Source organism: Galeopterus variegatus, unplaced genomic scaffold (genome assembly GCF_000696425.1).
Source record: "Galeopterus variegatus unplaced genomic scaffold, G_variegatus-3.0.2 Scaffold18, whole genome shotgun sequence".
Taxonomy (NCBI): Eukaryota; Metazoa; Chordata; class Mammalia; order Dermoptera; family Cynocephalidae; genus Galeopterus; species Galeopterus variegatus.
Window position 1 is genome coordinate 1,391,883 of NW_007726129.1, and position 24,944 is coordinate 1,416,826.

A 24,944-nucleotide genomic window follows, 5' to 3' on the forward strand; every position below is an offset into this window, starting at 1 on the left:
CTTGTTTCAACTCAAGAGTCCAAAGCTCAAAGTCCCATCTGTGAAATCAGTACAAGTTATCTACTTCCCAGATACAATGGTGGGACAAACACAGGGTACATATTCCCATTCCAAATGGGAGAAATAGGCCAATAGAAAGCGCGAGGGCCGGGCTACACCACCCGCCCCTCCCCCGCCGCCGCTGTCCGTGGTGCTGAGCGCGGCCAAGAGCGCGCGCGGCCCCGCACCGCCGCCAAGCATGCGCGTCCTGGGGGTAGGGAAAGGAGTGGGGGAAGGCGAGTGAAGATTGTCCTGGCTGTGGTCGGCTCAGGTCCCGTTCCGTACTGGCCATAGCAGAGCCCAGCTTCACAGGTTGCACGGGGGTCCTGGCCTGGCCCAGTCAGGAGTTAGGGCGTAAAGTACCGGGACAGAGCTGAATGAGTGTGTCTGGGTGCCAGGACCCCAGGTCTAATAGGGCTTCAGCCCACCTGGGTAAACTCCCTCACCCCAAGGCCCTGACTTACTGTGAGTGGAGGGAATCAGGTGAAAGTGGCTGAGTTCAGTCCATTTCTGTGTAGAACTGTCATTCTGTTGGGGAGGGCACAAATTTAACCTGGGGTGGGGGAGCACAACCCCAGAAGAGCTGCCTCTCACCTTCCACACTCCAGAGCAAGATGGGAGGATTTGGAATTCTCTCGGACCACTTACCTTCTCCTCTTTCTCTTTCTCCTCCTCCTCCTCCTCTTTTTTCTCTTCCTCAGGGCAGAAAAGACCTTCCAATTCCCCAGGCTCAAGGGGGCTGGGCTCACCTCCATCCAGTGCCGGTAGGGCAGGGGGCATTGCCGCTGTTGCCTGCTGAGCCAGACTCTCCACCTTCAATACCAGACAGCCCAAAGATGGGCAGGTAGGGCCTCAGCCATGATGCTAAAGGAACCCTAAAGTAGCCCTGGGCTACATGACCCTAGAAGGCATTACAGATCCCCTGCAAGGCAGATGGCCAGGTCACTGTGTGTGTGTGTGTGTGCATTTGTGCATGTCCAAGTGTGTGCAGAGCTTCCCCTCACCAGCCGATCCTGGGCTGCACTCAGACCAGCCAGAGCCTGAGCCACAATGCTCTCTGCCAAGGTCCCTGTGACTGATAGCCGTATATCCCTGAGGGCAGGAGAGGGCAGGAGTTAGTGTGTTGGTTCTGCCTAGCCCTGCCCAGCCCAGCCACATCCAGCCTACCTGAGCCTAGTGAAGACATCATGCAGCAACTGTTCTGGGAGCAACTCTGGGAGGCCCCTTGAGCCCACCAGGACCCCTTCTAGCTGCTCCCTCCAGCTAGGTCCCTGCAGCATCCCTGGGCAGAGGCTCCTTGTTGTGTCCAGTGTGGCCTGTGTGAAGTCCTGGGCAAAGGTCAGAGCATGATGAGGCATGGCTAAGGTGCAGGCCGCTTGGCTTGAGGCTCAACAGAATATTGACCCAGGGGATAGTCAAGCCTATAGGATGTGGGTCAAGCCTGTATTTGGAGATGGGGCTGGGGCAGGAATACCATCTCACCTGGATGTCCTGGCGGCAGACCTCGCCCACCTGTCCCAGGAGGCCCTCTAGCTTCTGCTGCAGCTGCCAGTGATGGCTCGGGGAACTCCCAGCCTCATTTAGAATGGGGAGAATCTGAAGGCCAAGGAAGAAAAGGAGTTGCAAGATGACACCTGACTAAGAGGGGAAGGATCCTCATAGCAGGAGAGGGAATGCTCACGCTGAGAAAGAAGTTGGCGTTCTGGATGGCATCCTCAGCCTGGTGCACAGCAGCTTCACCCTGGGGCCCAGCCCCACAGCCCAGCAGCTCCACATGCTCCTGCACTGACTGACACAGTTCATTCACTTCCTGGAGGGAATCAGGGATCAGTCCCAACTTAGTCCGTTCTCAGTCTCTCAGAGCCTGCCTGCCTCCCTCCCAGAGTCTCCAAAAGGGTGGGTGAGGTCTCAAAGCTGGCACCATCAGGCCAGCCACATAGTAACCATATCTGTTCAAGGAGGGAAAGCAGTATCTTTTTCTTTGGTTCATTTTAGGGACTTTATATACACAGTCATCCCTTGGTACCCATGAGGAATTGGTTCCAGGACCTCCTGCAGATACCAAAATCTTCAGATGCTCAGGTCCCTGATATAAAATGGCATAGTATTTGCATATAACCTATGCACATCCTCCTGTATATTTTAAATCATCCCTAGATTACTTATAATACCTAATACAAGGTAAATGCTGTGTGAATAGTTGTTATACTGTGTTGCTTAGGGAATAATGACAAGAAAAAAAATCTGTACATGGTCAGTACAGATGCGATTTTTTTCTGAACATTTTCCACCTGAAGTTGGTTGAATCTACAGATGTCCAAGGATATGAAGGGCTGACTACTTCCTAAGTGCCCAGAATAGGAAGGAAAGGGACTGTTAGTCATGTCTGTTTTAGAAGCTCATTCTGTCCACCGTCCACATAGAAGGTAAACTGGGGGGAGGTGAGAAATGGTAGTGAGGAGCCATGGAGGAAGGACCAGGGAACAGCAGCTATTTGGGATGGGGGTGAGAAGTGGCATGAGAGTTGGTTCAGAGGCACGACAAGGACATCCGTGAGGGCTCCAACGTGGCCAGGAGAGATCTCCTCTATCTATTTGTGGTTGTGGGCACCAATAAGATTGGGCTCCAGGATAGAGAACAGACAGAGACGATGAGATCACTTGAAGATGTGTAGAGCATGAAGCGCTACAGGATGTCTGGATCAAGATGTCTGGGCTCTGGAGCTTAAAAGAGAAGTGGGATGTGGGAATGGAGAGGTGGAGTATCTTGAAAAGATAGTGTAGTGGAGTGAGATGAAGCAGAGAAGAGGCTGTTGGCTTTGGCCACACAGAGATCAGTGGAGAGGAGAAGGGAGGAGAGCCCTGTGAATGAGAGGCCAGAGATGGGGCTACAATCAGCGGGAAATTGAGGAAGGATTTTTAAACACTTCCCACCTTTGACAGGAAAGCCTGCTTACATGCTTAAAGTAAGCCGGACAGGAATGTTATTTGGGGAGCTATTTCAGGAGCTGGTGGCTATCTCCAGACCAAAGAGAGGGACTCGTCTGGGACAGCAGGACTCAGGCACCCTGGCCCCAGGAAAGTCTCCCAAGTGCCACAGCTCTCCCTCCCCCTACCTACCGTGGGTACTCGAGGTTGGGGGAGGGGACACTGACCTGATCCGAGGGGTCTGAGACCAGACCCAGAGGCTGAAGGCGGGACGCGCGCTCAGAAGAGGCGGGGTCCGCGCGATTGTTCCTCAAGAGACAAGCTTGGATCTGGGGGCAAGGGATATTGAGAAATGGCGGGAGGCGGAGCCACGGTGCATAGAAAGGCAGGGGAGGAGAGAGAACTCCCACCTGATGGACTGCACGTGCTGTCAATTCCGGGCGGCTCCGCTGCGCCTGTGCCACGTCGTTCAGTGGCACAGGCATGGCCTTTAGGCTGTGGTTCTGCTCCAGAGCCTGCGCCACGTCCAGCAGTCCCAGAGCAGATGTGTGGTTCCGGTCCCAGACCACAGACCTGGACCGGGCTGGGCTTCAGTCGGGGGCGGAGCTCTGCAAGGCCCTGCCCACCCCGCTAGCCTTCTCCATTCCCCTCGCCCACCAGCCTGCTCCATTTGCTCCACCTCATTCGGCCCCGCCCCTTAGCCTGGTATTCTCCTCCCACCACGCCCCTCCGCCCATAGCCCCGCCCTGACCACGCCCACCGGAGCCGCGTGTTGACCCGCAGCGCCTTGGCCAGCATCTTGGCGCCCGCGTCCCCCATGGCGTTGCCGCTGATATCCAGCGCTGTCAGGTTAGGATTGGTGCCCAGGGCCCGGAGCAGGACGCTGGCGCCCAGCTTCAGCCGCGACTCGGCCACGGACAGAGACTGCAGAGGCTGGAGTTAAGAGAAAGCCACTGATGGTTGGAGCCAGGGGTCAGCAAAGAGGGCAGGTCACAGGGTCTGAGGTCTGAGGGAGCAAGAGTTGGAATGGTCAATGGGGTCTATTGCTTGAGGACCCTGCAAGGTCTGGTGAACTCACACAGTCGTCGTCCTGCATGAGCTGAACAATCCGGTGCAGGACGTCGTCCAGGGTCTCCCTGTGGGCAGGGGCTGTGGTTGGGGGAGACCGGGGTAGTGGGATGCTGTTGGGGAGGTCCAGGACTGGGGTGGGGGCTCACTTGCACCGGACGTTGAAGTTCCTTCCAAGCGCCACATGTCTCAGGGACCGGCTCCTCCCAATGGCCAGGACCAGAGTCACCATGTCTGAGCCGAAGCCTGGGGGTGACTCGGGTCACGCGGGGGTAGGGTGGAGGTTGGGAATGGGGTGGAGGATGGGAGGATGGGTTCCGGGTGGTCTCACCGTTATCTGCCAGATCCAGGGAGCTCAGGGCGCCCACGTCGCACACTAAATCTTGTATCACCTGGGCGCCTGCTGAGCGCAGCTGGAGGTGGGAGGTGGGGGCGCTCAGGCCATGGGTGCAGGGGCAGGCGGCCAACAGCCTGGCTTTGCCGCCTCCCAGCCCCACTCCCAACGTGTGGGCCCACCGCGCACTCCCATCTCGGGGCTGGGCGCTCACCTCACAAGCACTGAGGTCCAGATGCAGGTCGTGGATGTGCGTGTTGAGCGCCAGACCATCTAAAAGGGCCCTGGGAGAGGGTGTCACAGGTGGGAGCTGGGGAAGGGGACCTCAGAGTGCAAACGAATACCAAGAAGGCAGGGCCAGGACGCAGGGTGGATTTGGGGTGCAATCGGAGCGGGGTGAGACGCTGGAGGCCTGGCCAGAGTGGTGGCCGCACACGCGGGGGCGTGGCCGTGGGCAGCGACACTGACCTGAGCGCGTCAGGCGGCAGCTTGCAGCCCGCCAGGCCCAGGTGCCGCAGCGTCCCTGCGCGGCTGAGGAAGAGCTGCAGCGCAGCCGGCGGCGTGGCCCGGGACTTCCTGCTGGGTGGGGTGAGGACGGGAGAAGTGGGCTTAGGCACAAAGGGAGGCGGCTCTCGACAGCCTCCCCCGCCCCGACAGAACCCCCTTACGTGCGGGAGAAGACATTCCTTGAGGCGTCCAGGTGGGCGAGGCTAGCGCAGCAGCCGCTGGACAGCGCTGCGAAGAGCTGCAGGACGAGGGTGTCGGCTACACCCGCGGAGGACCTCCGAGCCCTCCCCGCCCCCGCCCTGCCCTCCAGTCTACCCTGCTCAGGTTACCGAGCCCTGCGGCCATCCGCCCACCCCCACTGATCACCCCCTCACAGTGTCCAGAGCAGTGTCAGTGTCTGCAAGGTTCAGGAAGGACAGAACATTAGGCCGGCTCAGGAAACTATAGAGGCCCTGCGAGAGGGGGTGGGAGGGAGTCAGGTGTGCTACCTGGAGGCTTCCCACATCCCACTACCTGAGACAACACTCCAATCCCCAACCTGAGGACAGCCACTCACCCCACTGTCCTCGGAGGCCCCCAGAGCCCCGGGGTTCCCAGAAAGGTCCAGGTGGGTCAGGGCAGAATTGAAAGCAGCATTGGTGGCTAGTGCCCGGCCCAGAGCCCTCATTCCTGGTGGTGGTGGAGAGGGTGGCTCAGCAATCAGGCAGATCTACCCTCCATCCCTGCCCCCTCCCCACCTACCTCGCGGAGTCAACCCTGTCTGCGCTAGGCTGAGTCTCCTCAGGGCTCCTGGACGATGCTCTAGGTGTCTGCTGAGCGCAGCCACACCTGGGGGATGGAGGCAGCTGGGTGAGTCTCACCTCCAGCCACCAGCCCTGTGTTCCCTGGGCTCAGCCATACCTCTGTCATCCAGCAGGTTCCCTGCCAGGCTGAGCTCCCGCAGCCCGGAGCTCGAGTGTCCTGCTAGTGCCTGGGCCAGTCGCCGGACAAAGTCTCTGGGGACCAGACCACAGGTATGAGAATCTGACCCGGCCTCCCCAGGCTACTAGCCTCCAAGTCCCCAGACTCTCTGCCCCACATCCTACCCTGTCCCTCTCACCCCCTGAGGCCACAGGTCTCCAGCACCAGCTCCTCCAGGTAGGACGACTGGCTCATCATGTGCAGAATCTGTTCTGAGACCTCAAGGCTCTGAGAAGCAGAGGGCTGAGGCTCAGCGGCTGCTCCCTGGGCCCATACCCTTGGCCTCTCTGGCCCTGCCCCCTCACCAGCTTCATGTCCACACAGGAGAGGCACCGGAACCACAGGTTGTAGGACAGAGCAGCTACACTCAAGGCCAGGTCCCTGGTCGGGGGAAGGGGAAGGGGCAGAGCTCAGGGCCCTCCAGCCAGATCCCAGGCCCCAGTATCCCCTCCATGGAGAGACTGAGGCCCAGGAATACAGGTCCTGGAATCTTCCTCTCCTCCCATTCTTGGTGGGCCACGCACCGACTGCCAAGGTGGCTGAAGTCTCCCAGGCTGAAATGGCGGCAGCCCTGTCGATGGTAGATGGTGTCCACATCCTGGATGGGAAGAAAGTATCTACAACTTGTTTGGGGCCACAAAGGGTAAGGAGGGGTGCACCACAGATGGGAGACCAGCTGTCTCCAGAGCCCCCCGGAGAGGACTCTATTCTCACCCACTGAATCTCCTCTCGGAAAGGGAAGCCATTGTAATCACACAGAGCCTCGTATGTCTCCAAGAAGCCACCTGAGGTGGTGCCAGGTGTATGACAGAGGGAAGAGAGAGACAAAAGCTCAGACATAGAGGAAGAACAGACCCAGGCTGGGCGGTGGTTGTGATCCAACTGACTGTTCAGTGTGGGAGCCCCCAACTCCAGGGGCCTGGGGCTGCAGGGTGGGAGTGGGCTGCAAGGTCTGTGTGGCTCTGCCTTGGCCCTCACCACAGGGGGTGCTGGATGCAGTGGACTTTGAGGGGCTGCTTCTCTCCAGCCGAGCCAACATTGAGGGGGGCGTGGGCTTCCGAAATAGCTTCCTGGGGTGGAGAAGGGGACAAGGGACTGCTAGCCCCTGGGCTGTGAAGCAGCTAATTCGTGCTCATCTGGAGCACCCCCAGCTGCCCTCCTCCCCTGCCAGCCCCTTGCAGTTGCCAGGCCTCACCCAAGCGTCGAGCGAGGGAAGACCTTCTTTATGGCTGCAGCCACATGCTGGGCCAGCTGCTCCAAGGCAGCCACACCAGGAAACTCCAGGACCAGTTTGGGCAGGGACTCCAGCTCAAAGGTGACCTGGGGAGGGAGGGCTGCTGAGCCTCGGTTCCATGTGTGGGGGCATTGAGGATGGAATGAAGACAGGCTGCTAGCCCAGGTGGGGTACTAGATGTCTCACCTGAGGGGGTGTTTCCTGCAGTGCCATGGCCTGGACTTCCAGGTAGCTGAACGTGCAGTCCACCTAGGGAACACCTGGATCAGTTGGGACTAAGCCCGAACCCTACCCTCATGGGAGCCCAGTCCTTTGTGCAACCTGGAGCCCAGGGCCACACCCGCCCGAATCCACTCCTGTCTGCTGCTGGGAGCCCAGGGCTGCTGGAAAGTCAGAGCCCACAAGGACAAGACAGATAACTGTAGATAAAGCCTATTGCCAAGGCAGCTGCTGAGGGCAAAAGGGGTGGTGGCCAGGCCCTGGGTCTCACCCTCAGGGGCAGGCAGGTGTGGAGCAGGTAGGCTCTCCATCGTAGCAGCGCCTGGGAGAGGGGGGACAAAAACTGGTATTCCGGGCAGGCAACAGCCTCTGCTGGCCCTGGCCACTCTCCCAGGCTCTGCTGCCTGCCCCACCATACCAGGATATGACTTCGCTCAGCACCCTCCTGGGGTAGCCAGGTTTTCAGCAGCAGCTCCGCCTCCTTGGGCCACAGGAACCTGGTGATCTCGCCTGTGGAAGGGCAGCCTGCTGGATAACTGGTCCTCCCACGGAGGCCACTGTGCCCACGGTCTGTAGCAGGCTGGGGGCCTGGGGCTCATCTACGGGCCAGCAAGGCAGGAGTGGAGTGGATCTGGGGAAGCCAGCCCTACGGAGGAGCAGGGGGAGCCTCTGGCCAGACCCCGGGGGCGCTAGGTGGTCTCTGGTTTGGGGGCCGCGCTGCTTCCTCTGAGCCAAGTAGGCAGGAAAGGCAGCGCTTACCTCGCAGCTCACAGGATATGCCGTCGGGGGTCTGGGCCATGGGGCCGCGCCGGCTGGGCGGCCCAAGGAGCTCCGGCGGGAAGCAAAAGCGGGCGGGCGCGCACACAGGAAGCCGAAGCCTGGGGCCCGGGCCTCACTGCAGCCACCTGCTCCTCCTGCAGCGGAAGGTACGCGCCGCTTCCTGCCAGGCCGCCCCAGGCCCGGCCCCTCCCCGCGCCGGAGAGCCGCTCGGGTACAGGGTTGTGGGAGGGGGGCCGAGTCACAGCGGCCCGCCCGCCCCGTCGGGCAGGAGCCTCTCCGTCAGGGTAGACACGGGGGTGGAAAGTGGAATGGCCGGGAGGGTCGTGCGTGTCGCTTGCCTCCTGTGGTTCCTCGCCCTCTACTTCCACCCCGCCCCGCAGTCCCTGCCGTGAACAGCAGGGGGCGCTGCCCTCCCGGGGATCACTGCGGCCCACCCTGCTTCGTCCCCTCCAAAGCCCAGGCTGGGAGGTGGACCAGGAGCCCGGCAGAAGGGGAGTCTGTCCAGCACGGAGCGCCCGATCTCTCCCAACACCCAGGGTCCTGCGCTGTTGTTCCTAACCTGGATCGGTGACCCCGTCGAGAATCCACGAACTTTTGAAAGGGCGGAAAAAACACCGGATGGGGTCAGACGCCCTTCTCTGCGGTAGAGGGTCCTCGGCTTTCATCAGATTTAGGCTGGGTTAGGACTGGAAGGTGGGGGTGTACCAGGGGCCCTCAGCGGGCAGCCTCAGGCTAAGGTAAGGCCTGAACCCCAAAGAACTCAGGGAGGGCTGGAGTGACTCCTGAGCAATGGCTGGTACACAGGGGTCCTCCTGACTTTCTGTATTTTCCTCAGGCTGGAGTTTAGGGAGGAGGAGCCACTGGCAGAGAGGGAAGCTAGTGTCTCCAGGGCTGGGAGGGGTCGACAAGTCGTGGGGTGAGGGAAGACCAGGGACCTAGATTCTGGAGGGTTTACTGAAAGGGATTACATTTTTTTTACTCCATTTCAATTTAATTAAACCACATAAGGAACAGCCTTCTACCCCTGCCTACAGCTTGGCCAGGCAGAGGTGAAATGACCCGAGAGTAGGAAAGACCACATACTGGGCAGTGGTCCTTGACTTTCCCCCTCTTTAGCTACCCCTCCTGGCTTGGGGCTTGGAGACATCCTGCAGTCATCTCATCCCCTCCTCCCAAACAAAATCTCAGTTCCCACTTGCTGAGGTCCACCAAAAACTGGGACAAGGTGGGAAGTAGAAACCAAATAGTAGCAACTTGAAGCAACACTGAAGCAACAGGTGCATGGTGTGACAGCTAAGGGATGACAGGAGAGGACTTGGCTGGAGAGGATGCTGCATACAGAGTTCCTGCAGAGAGGCAAGAGGTCTTGCTGCCTCCAGATTGAAAAGATGAAAGGAGGGGGTTCAGATTAGGACCTAAGACTCTAAGACCACATAGAACCCACAAACTGCTTTTAGGGTGACAACTCAGTAGGTCTCATGCACAGTATGGCCAAGTGGCCAAGAATGCAGGTCCTGGAGGCAGGCTGCCTGAATTTTGACACTGAACAAGATACTTAGCCTGTTTGGTCTTCCAGTTCCTTTTTTGTAAGCTGGAGTTATTAACCGACCTCTAAGTGTTGCTCTAAGGATTAAATGCTTATTAAGAGAAGTGCTCATGACAGTACCTGTCACTCAGTGAACACTGACACTTGCCAAGTCTTCCATGGCAACCCTGGGACTCCAGCAGAACGATAGAAAACCTACCTCACTGGGATTTTTCTGTGTAGAATGACAAGGAGAGATTCAAGAGGGAGTGGCTGCCAAAGGGCTGGAGCTGCTCCCCAGGCGGGGCCTCAGAGGCCAGCTGCAGCACTTGGTGGGGGCAGCTCCCCATGCCCAGTGTGTGCTTGGGGCAGGGAGGGGCTGCCGAGGAAGCCAGGGTCAGCATGGAGACCAGGACAGTCGTGGGGGCTAGCCACAGAACTGCTGGTGGTCAGAGCAGAAGTGACAAAACACACCTGATACCAGAGACCAAGTGAACACATGGGACTCGGCTCCTACGAGTGACAGTGATTCAGTGAGGGGCCTTCAGCTTGTTCAAGCCTGTCTGTGTTCTGCACAGCATGTACTCCACGGGCGCTCAGGAAGTGCTAAGGCTCTCGATGAATCAGCCCCGCCTGCCCTGAGTAGCAGAGGGTGAGGATGCGTGGCCGACCTGCACCTCCCGGTGCTGCCACAAGGCTTACCGCAAGACAGTTTTAAAAGACAGGATCCTGACCAAAAGCAAGAGGAGGATGCAAGCGCTTGCTGAGTTGGGCAGTAGCGGACAGGGGTAATGCCAGCCCAGATGTGGGCAAGGGAATTTTTTTTTTTTTAGTGGCTGGCTGGTATCCAAACCCTTGACCTTGGTGTTATAACACAATTATTTTACTCCAGTACCAACTATGGTTGAACACTGAACTGAGGAAGGGAGCTGCAGACAGGAACTTCCCCATCAAAAGTTCTCTCAAGTGAAATAATCATGGGGGAGAACGGGCTTCTTCTGAAGGTTATATATTTATTGGAGTCACACAGGATGTATCATGAGCTATGCCTTAACTCCATTAGAATGTCACTTCTCTTGCCCCCTCCCCAGCCAAAACAAATCATTTGACTTGCAAATAATTTGAATAGGTAGAGAAATGAATGACAAGCTATGCTGAAGATACAGATAAACTTAGCCTCACTGCTTTGTAAGGAGATTTTCTATTATAAATACTGTGACTTTAAAAAAAACTATGTGCTCACAGAAACAATCTGGTAGGGGGCACACTGGCCTCCTTGCGGGGCTAGCCGATAGATGGGATAGAGACCTCATGCTTCAATAGTCTGAGATCACTAACATTCAGTCCAGGGAGGTGGCTGCCTGGCTGAGTCCTGAGCCCCAGGAGGCCCCGGGTTATATTTACCTGGTAGACCCGACTGCATGGACAGCACAAGCCAGCCAAAAGCTACACGCGTCTATCCTTTGTTACTTCTCACTGAAAACTGGCAAATTGGAATTTTGGTTAAAAACCCTAAAATACTGGCTGAAGCTTTCACCTAACATGGGTTTCCCAAAGCAACCTACTCAGAAATGACCGGCAGCAACAAGATGACTTTTGACTAATGCATAAGCCTCCTGACATGATACGACTCCCTTTCTATCCATCTCCCTGTGACGCTAATGAGCAGTTATACTTCAGAGAAGTCTCTCCCTACAGCCCCGTTGTGCATCCGTCTCCCCGTTCAAGTGAACCTCTCTAGGGTTTTCCTCTCCTGCACCTGGCAGAACTCCAGATACTGATCCCAGACCTCCTGGAGCCGAGACCCTAACGACAGAGCTTCCCATCAGCCCCTTCTGCTCTAAGCAGTTCTGTGGCCCATCTACTCTGTGAATGGGCCCCCCCGCCACAGTGGGTCACGGAGGCTGGTAGCTGTCTGTCCACTCTCCTCTCTCTTAACACACTTCTGGGGAGTTAAGACTTGCAGCAGGATGCACTCAGCATCCTGTCATCTGCCGAGATCATCTCCTCCTGTCTGCTAGAGAGGAAGTGCCATCCGCAAACAGAGATAGGTAGAAGCCTACGTAGCCTGGAGCCACCACACAGGCCCCTCTGGGCCCCCCAGTAGGCAGGAATCACACAAGATGGAATCTTTGGAGCACTTGTTAATCCGTTATGATTTATTAGCTGTACAGCAGTAGATCCTCCTCCCCAGCTTTCAACCCCATTACATATTTTATTACAGGTCTCATGTTGGCATCCTAAAATAATGAAAAATATCACACAGTACAGCTAAGTACAAAATGCATCAACCTAGAGTCTGATAGCTAACTGATGGCTCTCTTAAAAGCAATACACAGAAGAAAAAAGTGTTTGAAATCAGTAAGACTGAGGCTGTCTAAAAAACACATTTTAAACATGTGACAGTTCATGTGCAAGAATCACTTTTTAGTCGGTTTTGCTTCACATTACTTTTTTGAAGATCCAAAGTTCAAATTACTGACCAAGTGAAATTTTCTGGCCCAGCTTGGAAGGGCTGCTGTGACCCCCTCATAATCACCCTTCTGCTCTAACAGAAGATTTATAAAAAACAACATTCAGCTACAAACAGAGCACAGAAAATGTCGATGGAAAATCATAACTGAAAGTTAATTGTACAGGTTCAAATGCTGGCTCCATGGGCTGGAAATCACGGTCTTCCATGTGGGCGTCTGTCACTAGCGGGCAGCAGTCTGGGTGGCATTCTGCTACATGATTGTGATTCAATTCCTTGTCAACATTTACATACTACAGAGTCTGTGGTAACTTAATTTGCAAGTAATTAAAATGCTGGGTTTTCTTACACTGCACTTCTTTTCAATCTCTTAATTAATGGAAAAGATTAAAATGTAAAAAAAGTTATTTACAAGCTTGACCATACCATAAACTTTGCCAAGAAAGAGGCAAAGCTTTCAGCACAGAAACCGATCGTAGCATGCTGTACTACTGGTGTGCAGCTGACTCCAAGCAACGGGAGTCAGGGAAAAGCAAAAGCAAAAAACAGTTTAAAAGTCTAAATCCTCCCCAAGTCTGCATTTACAATTAAAAACTCTCTTGGGAAGAAGACCATAGAACTCTGGGAAACCCGGAGGCCATTCTGGAGTGGTTTACCATATCAAGAGAGAGGGGTCAATGTCTCTGTTTCCATCTAAGAAACTAGTTAGGCGTCAACACTGTCCTCAGCACTTCACAGTAAACCCTCAGGGACTCGGAACATTCCATGATTTGCTAATATCAAACAGCAAGTCTAGTTAAATCATATTTTTCTAACATCATCCTTGAAGTTTTCGTTCTCAGTATGTTTGGTAAAATGATGCTTTTCCCAAAGCCTAAAGAAGAAAGGGAGAAAAATTAAGATGTGGGCCGTTTAAACACAGCCCAGAGCAGTCCTGGTGATGAGCAAGGCCCCGCCATCACCGGTCCATCATGCTGAGGATCATCTCGGGCGTGAGGTCTCCATTGGGGGCGTCTGTGGCAGCTGGCTGGGCCTCCTCTTCCTCCCCCTCCACGGGCTCGGCATCTGGCTCTTTTTTGACTTCAACTATAATGTTCTCAATTGCACCTGTATTCTCGTCCTCAACCTGAATGATGGCTGTTGCTGGCAAAGAAGAGCATAAACAAAACGAATGTGCATTAAAGTCCCCAAGGGTTACAAGGGTCCTTTTACATTTGACAGTGAATGAGATGTCAGCAATATAGGAAAGCCTTAGTTGTGATACAGCAAAAATCAGTACAAAAGACTTAAAGACGTAAAATGTGGCCATACTTAAAATAAAGCCAAAACTCTAGAAACTATGAAAGAACAAAATGCTGATGATGTTCATCTTCATATACTTCCCAAATTACACATTAAAATCTTTAGTTTTCCTTTATTTCATAAACTTAGGTTTTACAATAGTGTGAGAGGTAGGCAAAAAACGCAGCTAGCACATGACTAAGAATACTTCAGAGTATATGACATACATGACCCACCTATAGCATGTTGACAGTTTTGATTCTGCAGCTCTCTATACCCAGGGCCCTCCCCACCAGTTTGTTCACTCTAGTGTGTGTAGGTGACATTAAAAAAATAAATTAGGCAGGCTGGTTGGCTCACTTGGTTAAAGTGCGATGTTATGACACGAAGGTCAAAGGTTCGGAATTTCATAATGGCCAGCCACTCCTCAAAATAAATAAATAAATAAATAAATAAAAAGACAGGACGTGTGTGTGTGTGTGTGTGTGTGTGTGTACGTACGTATGTATGTATGTACAACTAACTAACTAAATAAAACCCTGCATTTGTTTTTTTTAAAAAAACTGTCAACTCTCAGGAGATCTAGAGAGGCACACGAGTAGGGGAGTGAAACCTGCATCTCCCAAAGCCTGCTGTCATCTGCGGTGTGAGGTTGTGGGTGAGGACCTCCTCTGGATCCTCTCATAAACCCGAAGGACAGCACTTGAATTCACAGGCCGAAATTTCTCAGGAGGGGCAATCTCAGTACAATAAATCTTTTGCTTTATTCCTCCATTTTTTACAATTTGGCTCTTTCACATTCATTACCGTATCAATTCTGCCAGCTGACTTTGGTTGTTTTGCAAAACCCACCCACACTAACAGTACCCATCTTGTAGAACATAAGTATCCTTCTACTCTGGACTTTTTCTCCTTGAAATGTTAACAGGCCTCTAAAGACTTCCTCAGATGTTCCTCAGTAAAAACTCCTTAAAAAATAATTTCCTGAGAGTTTGTTCCCAACATGACCATAACTTGTTCTCGTGGCTTATTTCCCACCTTCCCAAAGAACAAGGGCCCGTCTGGCTCCCCCACATGCTGGGAGGAAATGCCAGCCTACTGAGCGGAACAACAACTTACGCTGGTTCTGTTTGGGCTGGTTGGTCCTGCCGGGGGGTCGTCCTCTCCGCTTCTTGGCAGGGGGTGGGGCTGGGGTCACAGGCTGAGGCTCTGGCTCGGGTTCTATTTCTACAGCAGGTTCCTCCTCATCCTCATTGTCATCCAGATCTGGCTCAGCATTTTCTTCTCATGAAATGAGGAAGCAAAGGTGGTGGGGCAAGGAGAAGGGCAGTGGAAGGAAGAAGAAAATACAATAATTACATATTCTGCAAAGTCTCATTATGTATTTATTTTCGTTACGTAGAGAGGCCCATTTAAAAAATGCTTCTGCAGGAATTTTTGCTATCAGCATTTATATGGTAAACTGGTACTGTGGCAGAATTAAGCAAATTAATTTGAATACTATTATTCACATTTTGTGTAGCTTGGATATTACTTTTTCCTTTTAGCTTTAGACCTTAGAACATTGAGTTCCCAATTATTAAAGGTAACTCCATCTTATAGTATGGCTTTGAGTCTCATTTGTAACTAGGTGTGTGACACATGACAACAGTGAACCTCAGTTTCTCTGGGTATTCTCTACAGCACTCTCAAACCACTTATTAGTGATTTGAGGATCAAAATGATTGAGATAACACACATAATCATACTCTGTAACTTATACTCTACCAAACACAGCTTTTATTTATATTGTACATCACAATTTAAAAATTCTTCACTATTCCATTTAGGCTTTATTAATTCATTTATTGAGGGGTATTTACCTTCATTTTATAAAAAGTGAGAAGCTAAGTGATTTGTAAGGCACAGCTAAACCATAGCAGGTGGAGTTCAAACCTCCGACCTCAGTTTGGGGCTGTTCTGCTGCCCACACCTGCAGGCAGCCAAAGAGCTCGTCACCCCTCCCCCATCACAGTGGCACAGAACGTACACTGCCTGCCTTTCTCCAAAAACGCACAGGTTATTAACGTACATTCTCTTTCTCTGGAACAAAATGTTTAAATTTAGAGATCTGTGGATAAACGCCTGATCTTCAGGACAAAATGCCTCATTTCTCAAGTGACTGAAATCCTAAGTGAAAATGTGGGGAACACTGGTAGGTGGCACTGTGTCAAGAACAAGATGCTTTCCTCTCAAACTTATTCGAGCCCCCCTCTTGCCTAAGTTGGTCCAATGCCTAGAAAACTAATCAAATTTGGTCAGATTTTGGGAGAAAAGCACATAAAGGAGGTTAATAGGGTCAAAGACTCATTGGGTTGGAGAGATTTTGTCAAAAAGCCTTGGAAATAGCAGCAGACTCTGCTAGTCAATCTCTGCTAGTCAATCTCTGCAGATGGCCAACGGGCAAAACTTCTGGGCCAGGACAAAGAAGATTGCATGGCCTTTGTCCGCAGTGGGATGGATCCAGGTTGACCTCCATTTTCTGGGGGGAAGGAAACAGATACTAGGTATGAGGCCACAAACCAAACCCCGTGCTCTACCAATCAGTGGTAAAGAAGACAAAAAGAATTGTAAAAATCTATTATAAACCATCAATAATCTCTTTAGCTTTAAAGATGCTTCTGGCAATATTCAATTAGGGAATGAAGTTGGTATTATTGGAAATGAACCACAGAAGTGAACAAGGTAGTACCATGAGAAAGAAGGGCATGGGACAGAGTCTTGCAGCAGGAGGCTCCGCAACTACGAGCAACTACAGGGATCCCCAAGCTCAAGGTTATCCACGATTACTGGTAATATCTGGGGCCTGACATTCCTTGGTACCTCACAACAGTTTACTGCCATAATTTCTTAGCCAAACAAAGGGATCCCACAAAGATTCTCAGTAAAGAGTGGTAAGCTTTTATATAAATTAAGAAAACTGACTTTTAAGGGAGCTGTACACTTAAAACCCAGTGACTGATGAAGGTATTGATTAAAATAGATATCCATTAAAAAAGGCAGCAAAAATAAATTATTCTTATGCTTATTAAATGAGTATTATCCCAGAAAGTTAGGTGAGAAAAGTAAAGGCCTTGTTAAACAAAATAAATTTTAAAAAGATACCCTGGTTACAGATTTGAATATAAAAAATGTAGTGCTTTCATGAGCAAGTTTTACAATGAAACCAATAAACTGACTGAAGTTCTCTATGTTCATCTTTAAAAAATTTCACCCCCTCCACACTATTTCTACTAATAAGTGATGCAGAAGACAAAATGGAATCCCTAGAAATATTAGGCACCATCTATACTCTCTCCAGTCCGATGGTGCTTTTGGGGAAGTGCATTCCCCAAAACAAAGTTCTCTACAATTTTTTCCATCAAAATCTTAAATTTTTAGTTACAGATGTGCCCTCTTACCTGGGTGCCAGTAGCCCAAGTTATACATTATAGAGTCTTACACTTTTGAATGTTTGTGTAATCAAATGTGGGTCCCAAGTTACCAATACTCTTGTTCTCCCTCCCTGTTTGTGAGGCTTGGCATCTCTATGCATACCTCCTGCCTGGACTTCATGATGAGAAAAGCAAAAAACACCCAACAGCACCAATGGTAAGAAAACAGGCAAGGTTTTAAATTATAAATGGAGAGATTAAGGTAGGAAGAGAAAGGCTGACCTTTACTGATTTGATCAACACATCTCAAGGCTAGGCTGACAGGCAGTCAAACCATAAGTCAAGATGCTTAAGCAACCTTCTTCATGTCCATTAGATTCACTGTTCAAAGCTAGACCAGCTTCCTAAATGTAAAAGTTAAGAACATAGAAAAGAAACTCTGCTGGCCTTAGAATATCACTAATTTGAATAAACTGAATAAAGATATTAATTTTGCTTTGGTTTTAACTGAATATTTCATATAAGATATTAAATAAGCACTGAAATGCCATGAGGAAAAGGAAAAGAAAATTTGCCCCAGGAAAAAAATAACCGCTGTTGTAAACACACATTAGGAAGATCAGAAGTTTAAAGGAAGTTAGAGTGACTTGCCCACCTCTATATCCCAACATTATCCATACATAAATATACTGGAAACTGGGCTCCAAAATCTGCCACATGTAACCAAATCAAAAAACAAGTTGCTTACCACTATCAGAAGAATCTTCTTTTTTAGAACGCATCTTTCTTTTTCTTCCACGTTTACTCTTCTTTGTTTCTCCCCCATTTTCCCCTTCTACACCATCTGGACCAGCACAATTATCAGCATGTCTTGCCATGGTATTCTAACAAAAGGAACAAAACCCTCTTTCACTACTAAAAAAAAATCTAAGATCAGATTGGAAGTTCTTTTTATTTTAGTTTAATAGAATCAAAATTTGGAGTATCCATATTAAGTCTGAAATTTCTATTATCTACTAAGTGCACTCTAAACATGCTCTCCCCACTCGGGGGAAATGGATCTCTTTATTTTGTTATTATTATTATTTTTTTGGCAGCTGGTCAGTACAGAGGGGAAATGGATCTCAATCCGGAGAAGATTCAGAGAGAAAGAGAGAGAAAGAGAGAGAGAGAGACAGAGTGAGAGAAAGACACAGAGAAAGAAAGAGAAAAAGAGAGAGAGAGGCAATGTGCACTTGAGCTTGAGAGTCCCTCAAATGAGGGTGGGTCCTCAGAGGGGAGGCTCAGCAGCCTGTAGACAGGAATAGGGCAGGACCAGACCTGACTAACATGGCCCCAAGGAAGATCCAAGACAGACTAAAGCTAGCTGTGAGTGGGAAGGAGTATAGGTTTCAATCCGCCTAAGGAAGTTCCTTTACATAATCAGATCTGTTCAATGATACTGTGTTCCTCAGTGGAAGGGTTCACACATGGATAGAAAACCTCAAGATGAGGATGACTGGCCTTTTCCAAATGATGGAGCATCTCTATGTTTATAACCTCAGTGGAAAAAACTGCCCTGCTTTGCAGTGGAAGATCAAGAATGCAATATTAAGAACCATAACAGGGGAAGTGAAAGTTCTGACCCTTACCCGACGTGTAAATGTTTTCCCACACTTAGAACAGACGAAGGCTGCAGGGACGAAGTTGGGGTCGTGATAGCGTTTGAAGTGCATGTCGAGGAGCTGTTTCTGGCGGAAAGTCTTGTCGCAGTGGCTGCAGGCGTAAGGCTTCTCCCCCGTGTGGGTGCGCTTGTGCATGATCATGTGCCTCTCCTGGAAAAGAGCCATGTGGGGAAATGCCTCAGAGCCTAGTAATGGGGCTGTGACCCCAGCTGCCTGTGTGCACGTGGCCGGAAGGCATTTCTCACCCAAGGGTCTAGACTCAACACTGCTTGCTCAGATGATAAAGGTATTTTCACTGGGGTGTGAAACTGCTTCCATAAAGTCTAGCACAGATCAAGCTGCTTACTCCCGCTGGGCTGTTTCTCCAGCTCCCTCCCAAGCATCATGCCCCAGAACCAGATTCTTCCCCTTGCTCAAGCGAGGACTTAATTTCTGCACAGTTTTGAGAAAGAAGCCTGTAGTCTGCCTTAGGAGGAGATAAGCTGTGACTGACTGAAATATCAGTTGGAGGGCCGGCCCCGTGGCTCACTCAGGAGAGTGCGGTGCTGATAACACCAAGGCCACGGGTTCGGATCCTATATAGGGATGGCCAGTTAGCTCACTGGCTGAGCGTGGTGCAGACAACACTGAGCCAAGGGTTGCAATCCCCTTACCGGTCAAAAAAAAGAAAGAAATATCAGTTGGAGACTCGGATGATACAATTGACAAGGAGCACGACCTTTGATTTTGGTGACATTCCTCCTAAACCACAGTTTGAAAATACTATCCCTAAAAACAGTCACCATATTAGGTATATAAAAGCCCTCTGATGATATCTGACACCAATGGGGCATCGACAGTGAACTATATAAGGGTCCCTACCTGTCTACAAGCGTAATCACACTGGTCGCACTTAAAGCGCTTCTCATTCTTGTGTGACTTCTGATGCTGGATGAGGGCATAGCGCTCATGGAACACAGCATCGCAGTAGCGGCATTTCTTGCCTTGCTCAATAAAGGAATGCTGCTTTCGCAAGTGGACACCTGAAAGCAAAATACAAAGCCCAGTCTAACTTGTGAAAACACAAACAAGCATTGCAACAAGTTAATAATACATTTCTTCTGCTTTGTGAAAAAAAATCACTCTGGCCGCTATACAGAAAATGAATTAGAAGGAGGAATAACAACGGATGTGGGGAAACCAGTTAAGATGGTTCAAACAGGACAGGTGGGAGAAGATGGTGGCTTGGACAAGGGTGGTGGTAATGGATCTGGAAGGATGGGGAAGAACTGACGAGAGACCTAGGAAGTTGAGTCGACAAGGTTTAGACTGAATGTAGAAAGAGGAAAAAGAAGGTGGGCGTCAAGGAAGACCTCCACGTTTCTGGCTCTGAAAACCAGAGAGGTGGTGGGGCCATTTACTGAGACAAGGAATAGTGGAAGAGGGCTAAAGACCAAACTGTGTGTGTTTTGAGGGGAGTGGGAAGGTAGTTTTAGACCTTCAGTTTTGGACATGTTGAAATTTTTTATTTTTTATTTTTTTGCGGCTGGTTGGTAAAGGGATGTGTTGAATTTCAAATGCCAGCAATATCAAAGTAGGGATAGATGGTCATGTAAGTCTAACTCAAAGGAAAGAACTGGAGTAGGAACACAAATTTGTTATGATTTGAGTGAGACCATGGGAGCTGATCACTAAGGTAAAAAGTAAAGAATGAAAAAGAAGAGTATGGGTCACACTTTGAGAAACCTAAACCAAGTGAGAGGAAAAAGGGTTAAAACAAGAGAAGGTTGAGAGGTCAAGGACTTGGATACCCTTACTGGGGGGGGGGGGACGGGGACACACACACACACACACACACAAAAGGTGAGAAGGAACAGCCAGAAAAATAAGAAAGCCAACAGGATTTAGTGTCATGGAGGCCAAGAAAAGAAAGTCTTTTAAGCAGGAGGGCACAGTCAACTTCAGAGAATGCTGCTTCTCTTGATCAAGTGAGACAGGAAGTGGAATGTTGATTATATTCAGCACATAGGGTCATTAGTGATCCTGGCAAGAGTCACTTTACTGGAGTGATGAGGTGTAAGCCAGATGGGAGGAAGATTAGGAGATGAGGAAGAGGAGACTGTGAGGCTGGGAAGAAGGTAAGAGTTAAATCCAGATGAAGGCTTTTTTTAAAGACAGGAGACATATAAGCATATTTATAGATGAAAGGAAAGTTCAAGGAGCAAAAACACGAGGAGAAAGGTAAAGACTGCCAAGAAGACAGGCAAGTAGGGTTCAGGGAAAAGGGACAGGCCACAGACAAAAGAGCAACAGCTCTCTAGGAACAGATGAGAAAAAAAGATGAATGCAGTTGCAAGTAGGTTAGTAGGTTTGATAACAAGAAATTTGGAGTTTCAATCTGTTGCCTTTATTTTTTTGTGAAGTAGGAAGAGAGGTCACTGAGACATGGGAGTGGGGGAGAGAAAAGGGGAGGAAGATTAGAAGTTAAAAGAAAATAAGAATGATTTGCCCAACTCTTTACTGTAGCATGGTGCCTCTCACCCAAACAATTGTGGCATAAATGAATGAATGAACAAACTCACTAAAGAGAATGGAAACACACAGACAAGAACAAATAGTTGGACTGCCCAGGAACAATGAGGGCCCAGCTGCATTTGGGATCATGAATATATGGTGCTAAAAGTCTGCTTTAATCAAGGTGATAGCATACCAAACTTAATGAGGACCAATTCTGCGGAATAACAAAGTAAGGGAAAGGATGGCTCTCACTCTCTATTCTCTACACATGTTTAACAAAGTAAAATCAGGCCCTCTTTAAAAGAGGGAACACAAGGGCCGGCCGTGGCTCACTTGGGAGAGTGTGGTGCTGATAACACCAAGGCCACGGGTTCGGATCCCATATAGGGATGGCCAGTTAGCTCACTTGGGAGAGCGTGGTGCTGACAACACCAAGTCAAGGGTTAAGATCCCCTTACCGGTCATCTTTAGAAAACAAATAAAATAAAAGAGGGAACGCAAACTTCTTTCGGATTGGTTTTGGGAGATAACTATTATTTGATATATTGCTCCTACACAATTAAGTGTCTCATAAAGAGCTCACTATGTTGGGTCTAAGAGGTACCATGCGAACATAAAACACCAACGGTGTTTATATCATGTAAGTGAATAATTTTAAAAAATGGAATAATCTAGATAGTGGCCTAATGGCACATACACACTGCCCACGAGATGTTACCGGTTTAGATTTTAGTTTCTATGCAAAAAAACCAGTAAAACCCTTTCATTTACCTGAGGTCAGTGCCTCTTAAATCTTTCTAACAAAGCCCTTAATAGCAGAGTAGAATAAACATGTGACCATGGGTCTTAAGTAAGGCCCAAAGTCCTCTGCCTCGAAGTTATGGTTTCATCCTAAAATGTATGTCAGCTTGTATTTTGGTCAATACAGTCATATTAATATAAAAATGTTTTCAGATACAAGCTAACTTGTGTAACCTCCTCAAAACCTTCTGAATAAAACCAATGCTTCAGAAAAACAGGCCATGTTTATGCTGTGGCTGGGTGTGCTGCTGCTGATATGGCCTGGGTACCTATATATACCACATTTGAGAAGCTTGAGAGGATTTGAGAGGATATAAGCCTAGCTTTGCTAATCATAAGCTGAGTTTTAGTTTCTATAGTTTTTGTAAAGACACCTTTCTGAGCATCAGGTTTATTACCTGTGAAGCTGGAATAACATATGCCTTGATTATTTCACGTGGTTGTTGTGAAGATCAAATGAGCAAAAAACTGTAAGTAAAAGAAAACCTGTAAACTACACCAGTGTAACTAAATGCATAAATATTTATAACAATAATGCTCAGGGAAAAGTGCATTTTGAACAGAGAACAGATTGGGTGATATTTATATTTCCTTTTTCTTTTTTTTTTTTTTTAAAGATGACTGGTAAAAGAATCTTAACCTTTGACTTGATGTTGTCAGCACCATGCTCTCTGAAGTGAGCTGACCGGCCATCACTATGTAGGGATCCGAACCCGTGGCCTTGGTGTTATCAGCACCACACTCTCCCAAGTGAGCCATGGGCCGGCCCTATGTTTCCTTTTTAAATAAGAAAAACAAAGGGAGAAATACAAGTGACCATTTAAGTATGAGCCGTGCTAAAATTTTTATTGATAAACTCTTCCTCTATCTAAACTATAGCTTCTATACATAGAAATACAGTTATTAACAAAACACTGAAAGAGTCCAATTACTTAGAGAAAGTATAAACGTTCTGAAAAAACTGAAATGAATTGACCTTAGTTTGAATCATACTATGTCACTTCTCTGTTTGGGGAATGAAGGCTACTAATTAAAGGTATACTCTGTTTCCTCCCATTATAGCTCCCATTAATTTACAGATGAGCTACATTCAGAATAGAATCTTGTGGCCTGACTGCAGTAAGAGAAAGAAGAGACAGAAAAAATATAGCAGCTAAGGAATGGCTTTCCCTAAGTGGCAGGCCATTCACATACACAAAACTTCTAAGAGTCAGAAGACGAAGTTATGGTCTGCATATTTTCACAAATCCTTCAAAATATTTTTTTAACCTAGCACTAGTTTATCTACTTACCCAAATCACTTTTTCGGGCTATGACAGTGTCACAGTGGGGACAGTGAAATTTGGCCACATTTTCTGTGTGCTTCTGTAAAATGTGCATCTTCATGGTACCACTCTGGGTAAACCGAGCATGACAAATGTAACATTCATAAGGTTTTTCTCCTTAAAAGGAAATATAGAATGAACAAATTAAAAGGAATGAATCAATACCATAATTTAACTGGAGGATAATTCAAGTGGCAGATATGCTAAGCCCCAGAGAATCTACAGGTATTTACTTAGGAAGGCCAAGGTCAGTCCTAGCACCCAGCTCATGCCTATCTTCACAAGTCCTAAACTACTGCCAGCCATCTCAGCTCTGCCCAGCTCTACGACAGAATCCTCCACATTAGAGAGAAAGAGTAGTTCTATACCAGTGCTTACCTTTGGGGGAGACTAGACAGAGGATCTACAAGTTGAGCAAAACAAAACAGATTCTCTAATGTATTTTCAGAACAATAAATTCAGAGGATGTGGCACGAAGCATCTGTCAATTCTATACTACTTTCACGCCAGTCTTCCATTCAGGTAAGCAATGGGAGCATGTTGTGGTTCACGGGGTCCCGTGGGATGCACTACAAAGCAGCTCATTACTACAACAAGGATGGGAGAAGTCCTACCTGAATGGGTTCTCATGTGTCTTTTCAGCTTGTATGTGTCCCTGCTGGCGTAACTGCACAAACTGCACTGGAATGGACGCTCCCCAGTATGAGAGCGAATGTGACGTTTTAATTTGCTGACCTGAAACATGAAAGCAACCAAACCCCTCACATTTCTAACAAAGACTGTAACATGAGCACTGTGGGTCAGGCACAAAAGCTTAGCTTTCAGACACGAATTCAGAATACAGAAAAAGTCTAAAAAATAATATTTCTTCCTCTTCACTATTGATAACCTTTGCTTCTCAAATCCATATTATAATCCAAGGAAAGGTGGTAAAAATAAACAGATAGAAGCATAAATGAGTCAATATTAGTAGTTACTAATAATTGTTTAAACTGGATAATAGACACATAGGGGTGTATTATACTTTTTCCTCTACTTCTATATGTTTTTGAAGTTCCTTGTAATAATTTTTAAATAATTCATGCCTATTTATGGATCTATTTTCTCCAAATTCTGAAGCCAAGTTACTGAGTGTGTGTTTTAATTTCCCTCACCCTCTTTTCTTATTATTAGCATTTCCTAGATAGGCCAGGCTCTAGGGCCTCTCATTTATCTTCCTCACCACTGACTATACTTTCAGACTCCTGCTTGGTACCCTATCCCAAGTGACTTTCAAACTTGAGTCAAAGAAGTGTTTTGAACACTTACTAATTTTTTAAAGAACAATTTTTTAAAAGCATTCCAATTTTAAGGAAAAAACTCTCATGCTTTTAAAAAAGTGTTACAAATCAAAATTTCACACACGGTAAATGGTCAAGTAACTGTCCTAATAACATTACTGAATAATTCTCTTTCCCCTAAGATGTGACTGCTTATCACCTATTAAATTCCTTTTTTTAAAAAAAAAGAAGACATGTTTAAAGATGTTCACTGCACTCTCTTTATAATAGAAAAACAACCTAAATATTCATCAATAAGTAAGAAATAACTAAAGTGTGACAAGCAAGGGCCAAGCTACATCAACTGCCTTGCCACAGAGCCAAGAGTCTGATAGTGTTTTTAACTGAATCAAATCCACATGGTTTGTACATTTTTTCTTTTAATCTTGGGCACTTTGTTTCTCTTTCTAAGAACATAACTTGAAACACCACACAGCCAATAATCATATGAAAAGAATGTCCAGGGGGCCGGCCCGGTGGCGCACTGGAGAGGGCGCCACTTGGGAGCGCAGCAGCGCTCCCGCCGAGGGTTCAGATCCCATGTGGAGACCAGTTCCCGCTCACTGGCTGAGCGCAGTG

The 24,944-nt window shown here is 48.7% G+C and overlaps 2 protein-coding genes across 2 annotated transcripts in view; both read right to left on the reverse strand.

Annotated features, from left to right (window-relative positions):
* The window catches only part of RLTPR (RGD motif, leucine rich repeats, tropomodulin domain and proline-rich containing), a 12,811-nt gene extending 4,724 nt beyond the window's left edge, over window positions 1-8,087 (reverse strand). The window contains exons 1-28 of the mRNA XM_008567771.1: window positions 8,048-8,087; window positions 7,707-7,798; window positions 7,560-7,610; window positions 7,256-7,318; window positions 7,031-7,155; window positions 6,814-6,905; window positions 6,550-6,620; window positions 6,360-6,433; window positions 6,141-6,216; window positions 5,975-6,063; window positions 5,776-5,870; window positions 5,617-5,703; window positions 5,432-5,544; window positions 5,250-5,327; window positions 5,037-5,113; window positions 4,837-4,944; window positions 4,583-4,652; window positions 4,366-4,447; window positions 4,184-4,280; window positions 4,045-4,102; window positions 3,727-3,899; window positions 3,377-3,539; window positions 3,194-3,295; window positions 1,721-1,849; window positions 1,522-1,635; window positions 1,207-1,367; window positions 1,044-1,131; window positions 688-852 (exon numbers count right to left, since the gene is read on the reverse strand). Coding sequence (XP_008565993.1) covers window positions 688-852; window positions 1,044-1,131; window positions 1,207-1,367; window positions 1,522-1,635; window positions 1,721-1,849; window positions 3,194-3,295; window positions 3,377-3,539; window positions 3,727-3,899; window positions 4,045-4,102; window positions 4,184-4,280; window positions 4,366-4,447; window positions 4,583-4,652; window positions 4,837-4,944; window positions 5,037-5,113; window positions 5,250-5,327; window positions 5,432-5,544; window positions 5,617-5,703; window positions 5,776-5,870; window positions 5,975-6,063; window positions 6,141-6,216; window positions 6,360-6,433; window positions 6,550-6,620; window positions 6,814-6,905; window positions 7,031-7,155; window positions 7,256-7,318; window positions 7,560-7,610; window positions 7,707-7,798; window positions 8,048-8,087 — 2,733 coding nt within the window. The remainder of the gene's footprint in view (window positions 1-687; window positions 853-1,043; window positions 1,132-1,206; window positions 1,368-1,521; window positions 1,636-1,720; window positions 1,850-3,193; window positions 3,296-3,376; window positions 3,540-3,726; window positions 3,900-4,044; window positions 4,103-4,183; window positions 4,281-4,365; window positions 4,448-4,582; window positions 4,653-4,836; window positions 4,945-5,036; window positions 5,114-5,249; window positions 5,328-5,431; window positions 5,545-5,616; window positions 5,704-5,775; window positions 5,871-5,974; window positions 6,064-6,140; window positions 6,217-6,359; window positions 6,434-6,549; window positions 6,621-6,813; window positions 6,906-7,030; window positions 7,156-7,255; window positions 7,319-7,559; window positions 7,611-7,706; window positions 7,799-8,047) is intronic.
* A 3,637-nt stretch (window positions 8,088-11,724) lies between these two features.
* The window catches only part of CTCF (CCCTC-binding factor (zinc finger protein)), a 36,735-nt gene continuing 23,515 nt past the window's right edge, over window positions 11,725-24,944 (reverse strand). The window contains exons 5-11 of the mRNA XM_008567601.1: window positions 23,661-23,781; window positions 23,014-23,163; window positions 19,286-19,446; window positions 18,392-18,574; window positions 17,509-17,644; window positions 14,467-14,628; window positions 11,725-13,209 (exon numbers count right to left, since the gene is read on the reverse strand). Of these exons, the coding sequence (XP_008565823.1) occupies window positions 13,025-13,209; window positions 14,467-14,628; window positions 17,509-17,644; window positions 18,392-18,574; window positions 19,286-19,446; window positions 23,014-23,163; window positions 23,661-23,781 (1,098 nt within the window). The 3' untranslated portion in view covers window positions 11,725-13,024. The remainder of the gene's footprint in view (window positions 13,210-14,466; window positions 14,629-17,508; window positions 17,645-18,391; window positions 18,575-19,285; window positions 19,447-23,013; window positions 23,164-23,660; window positions 23,782-24,944) is intronic.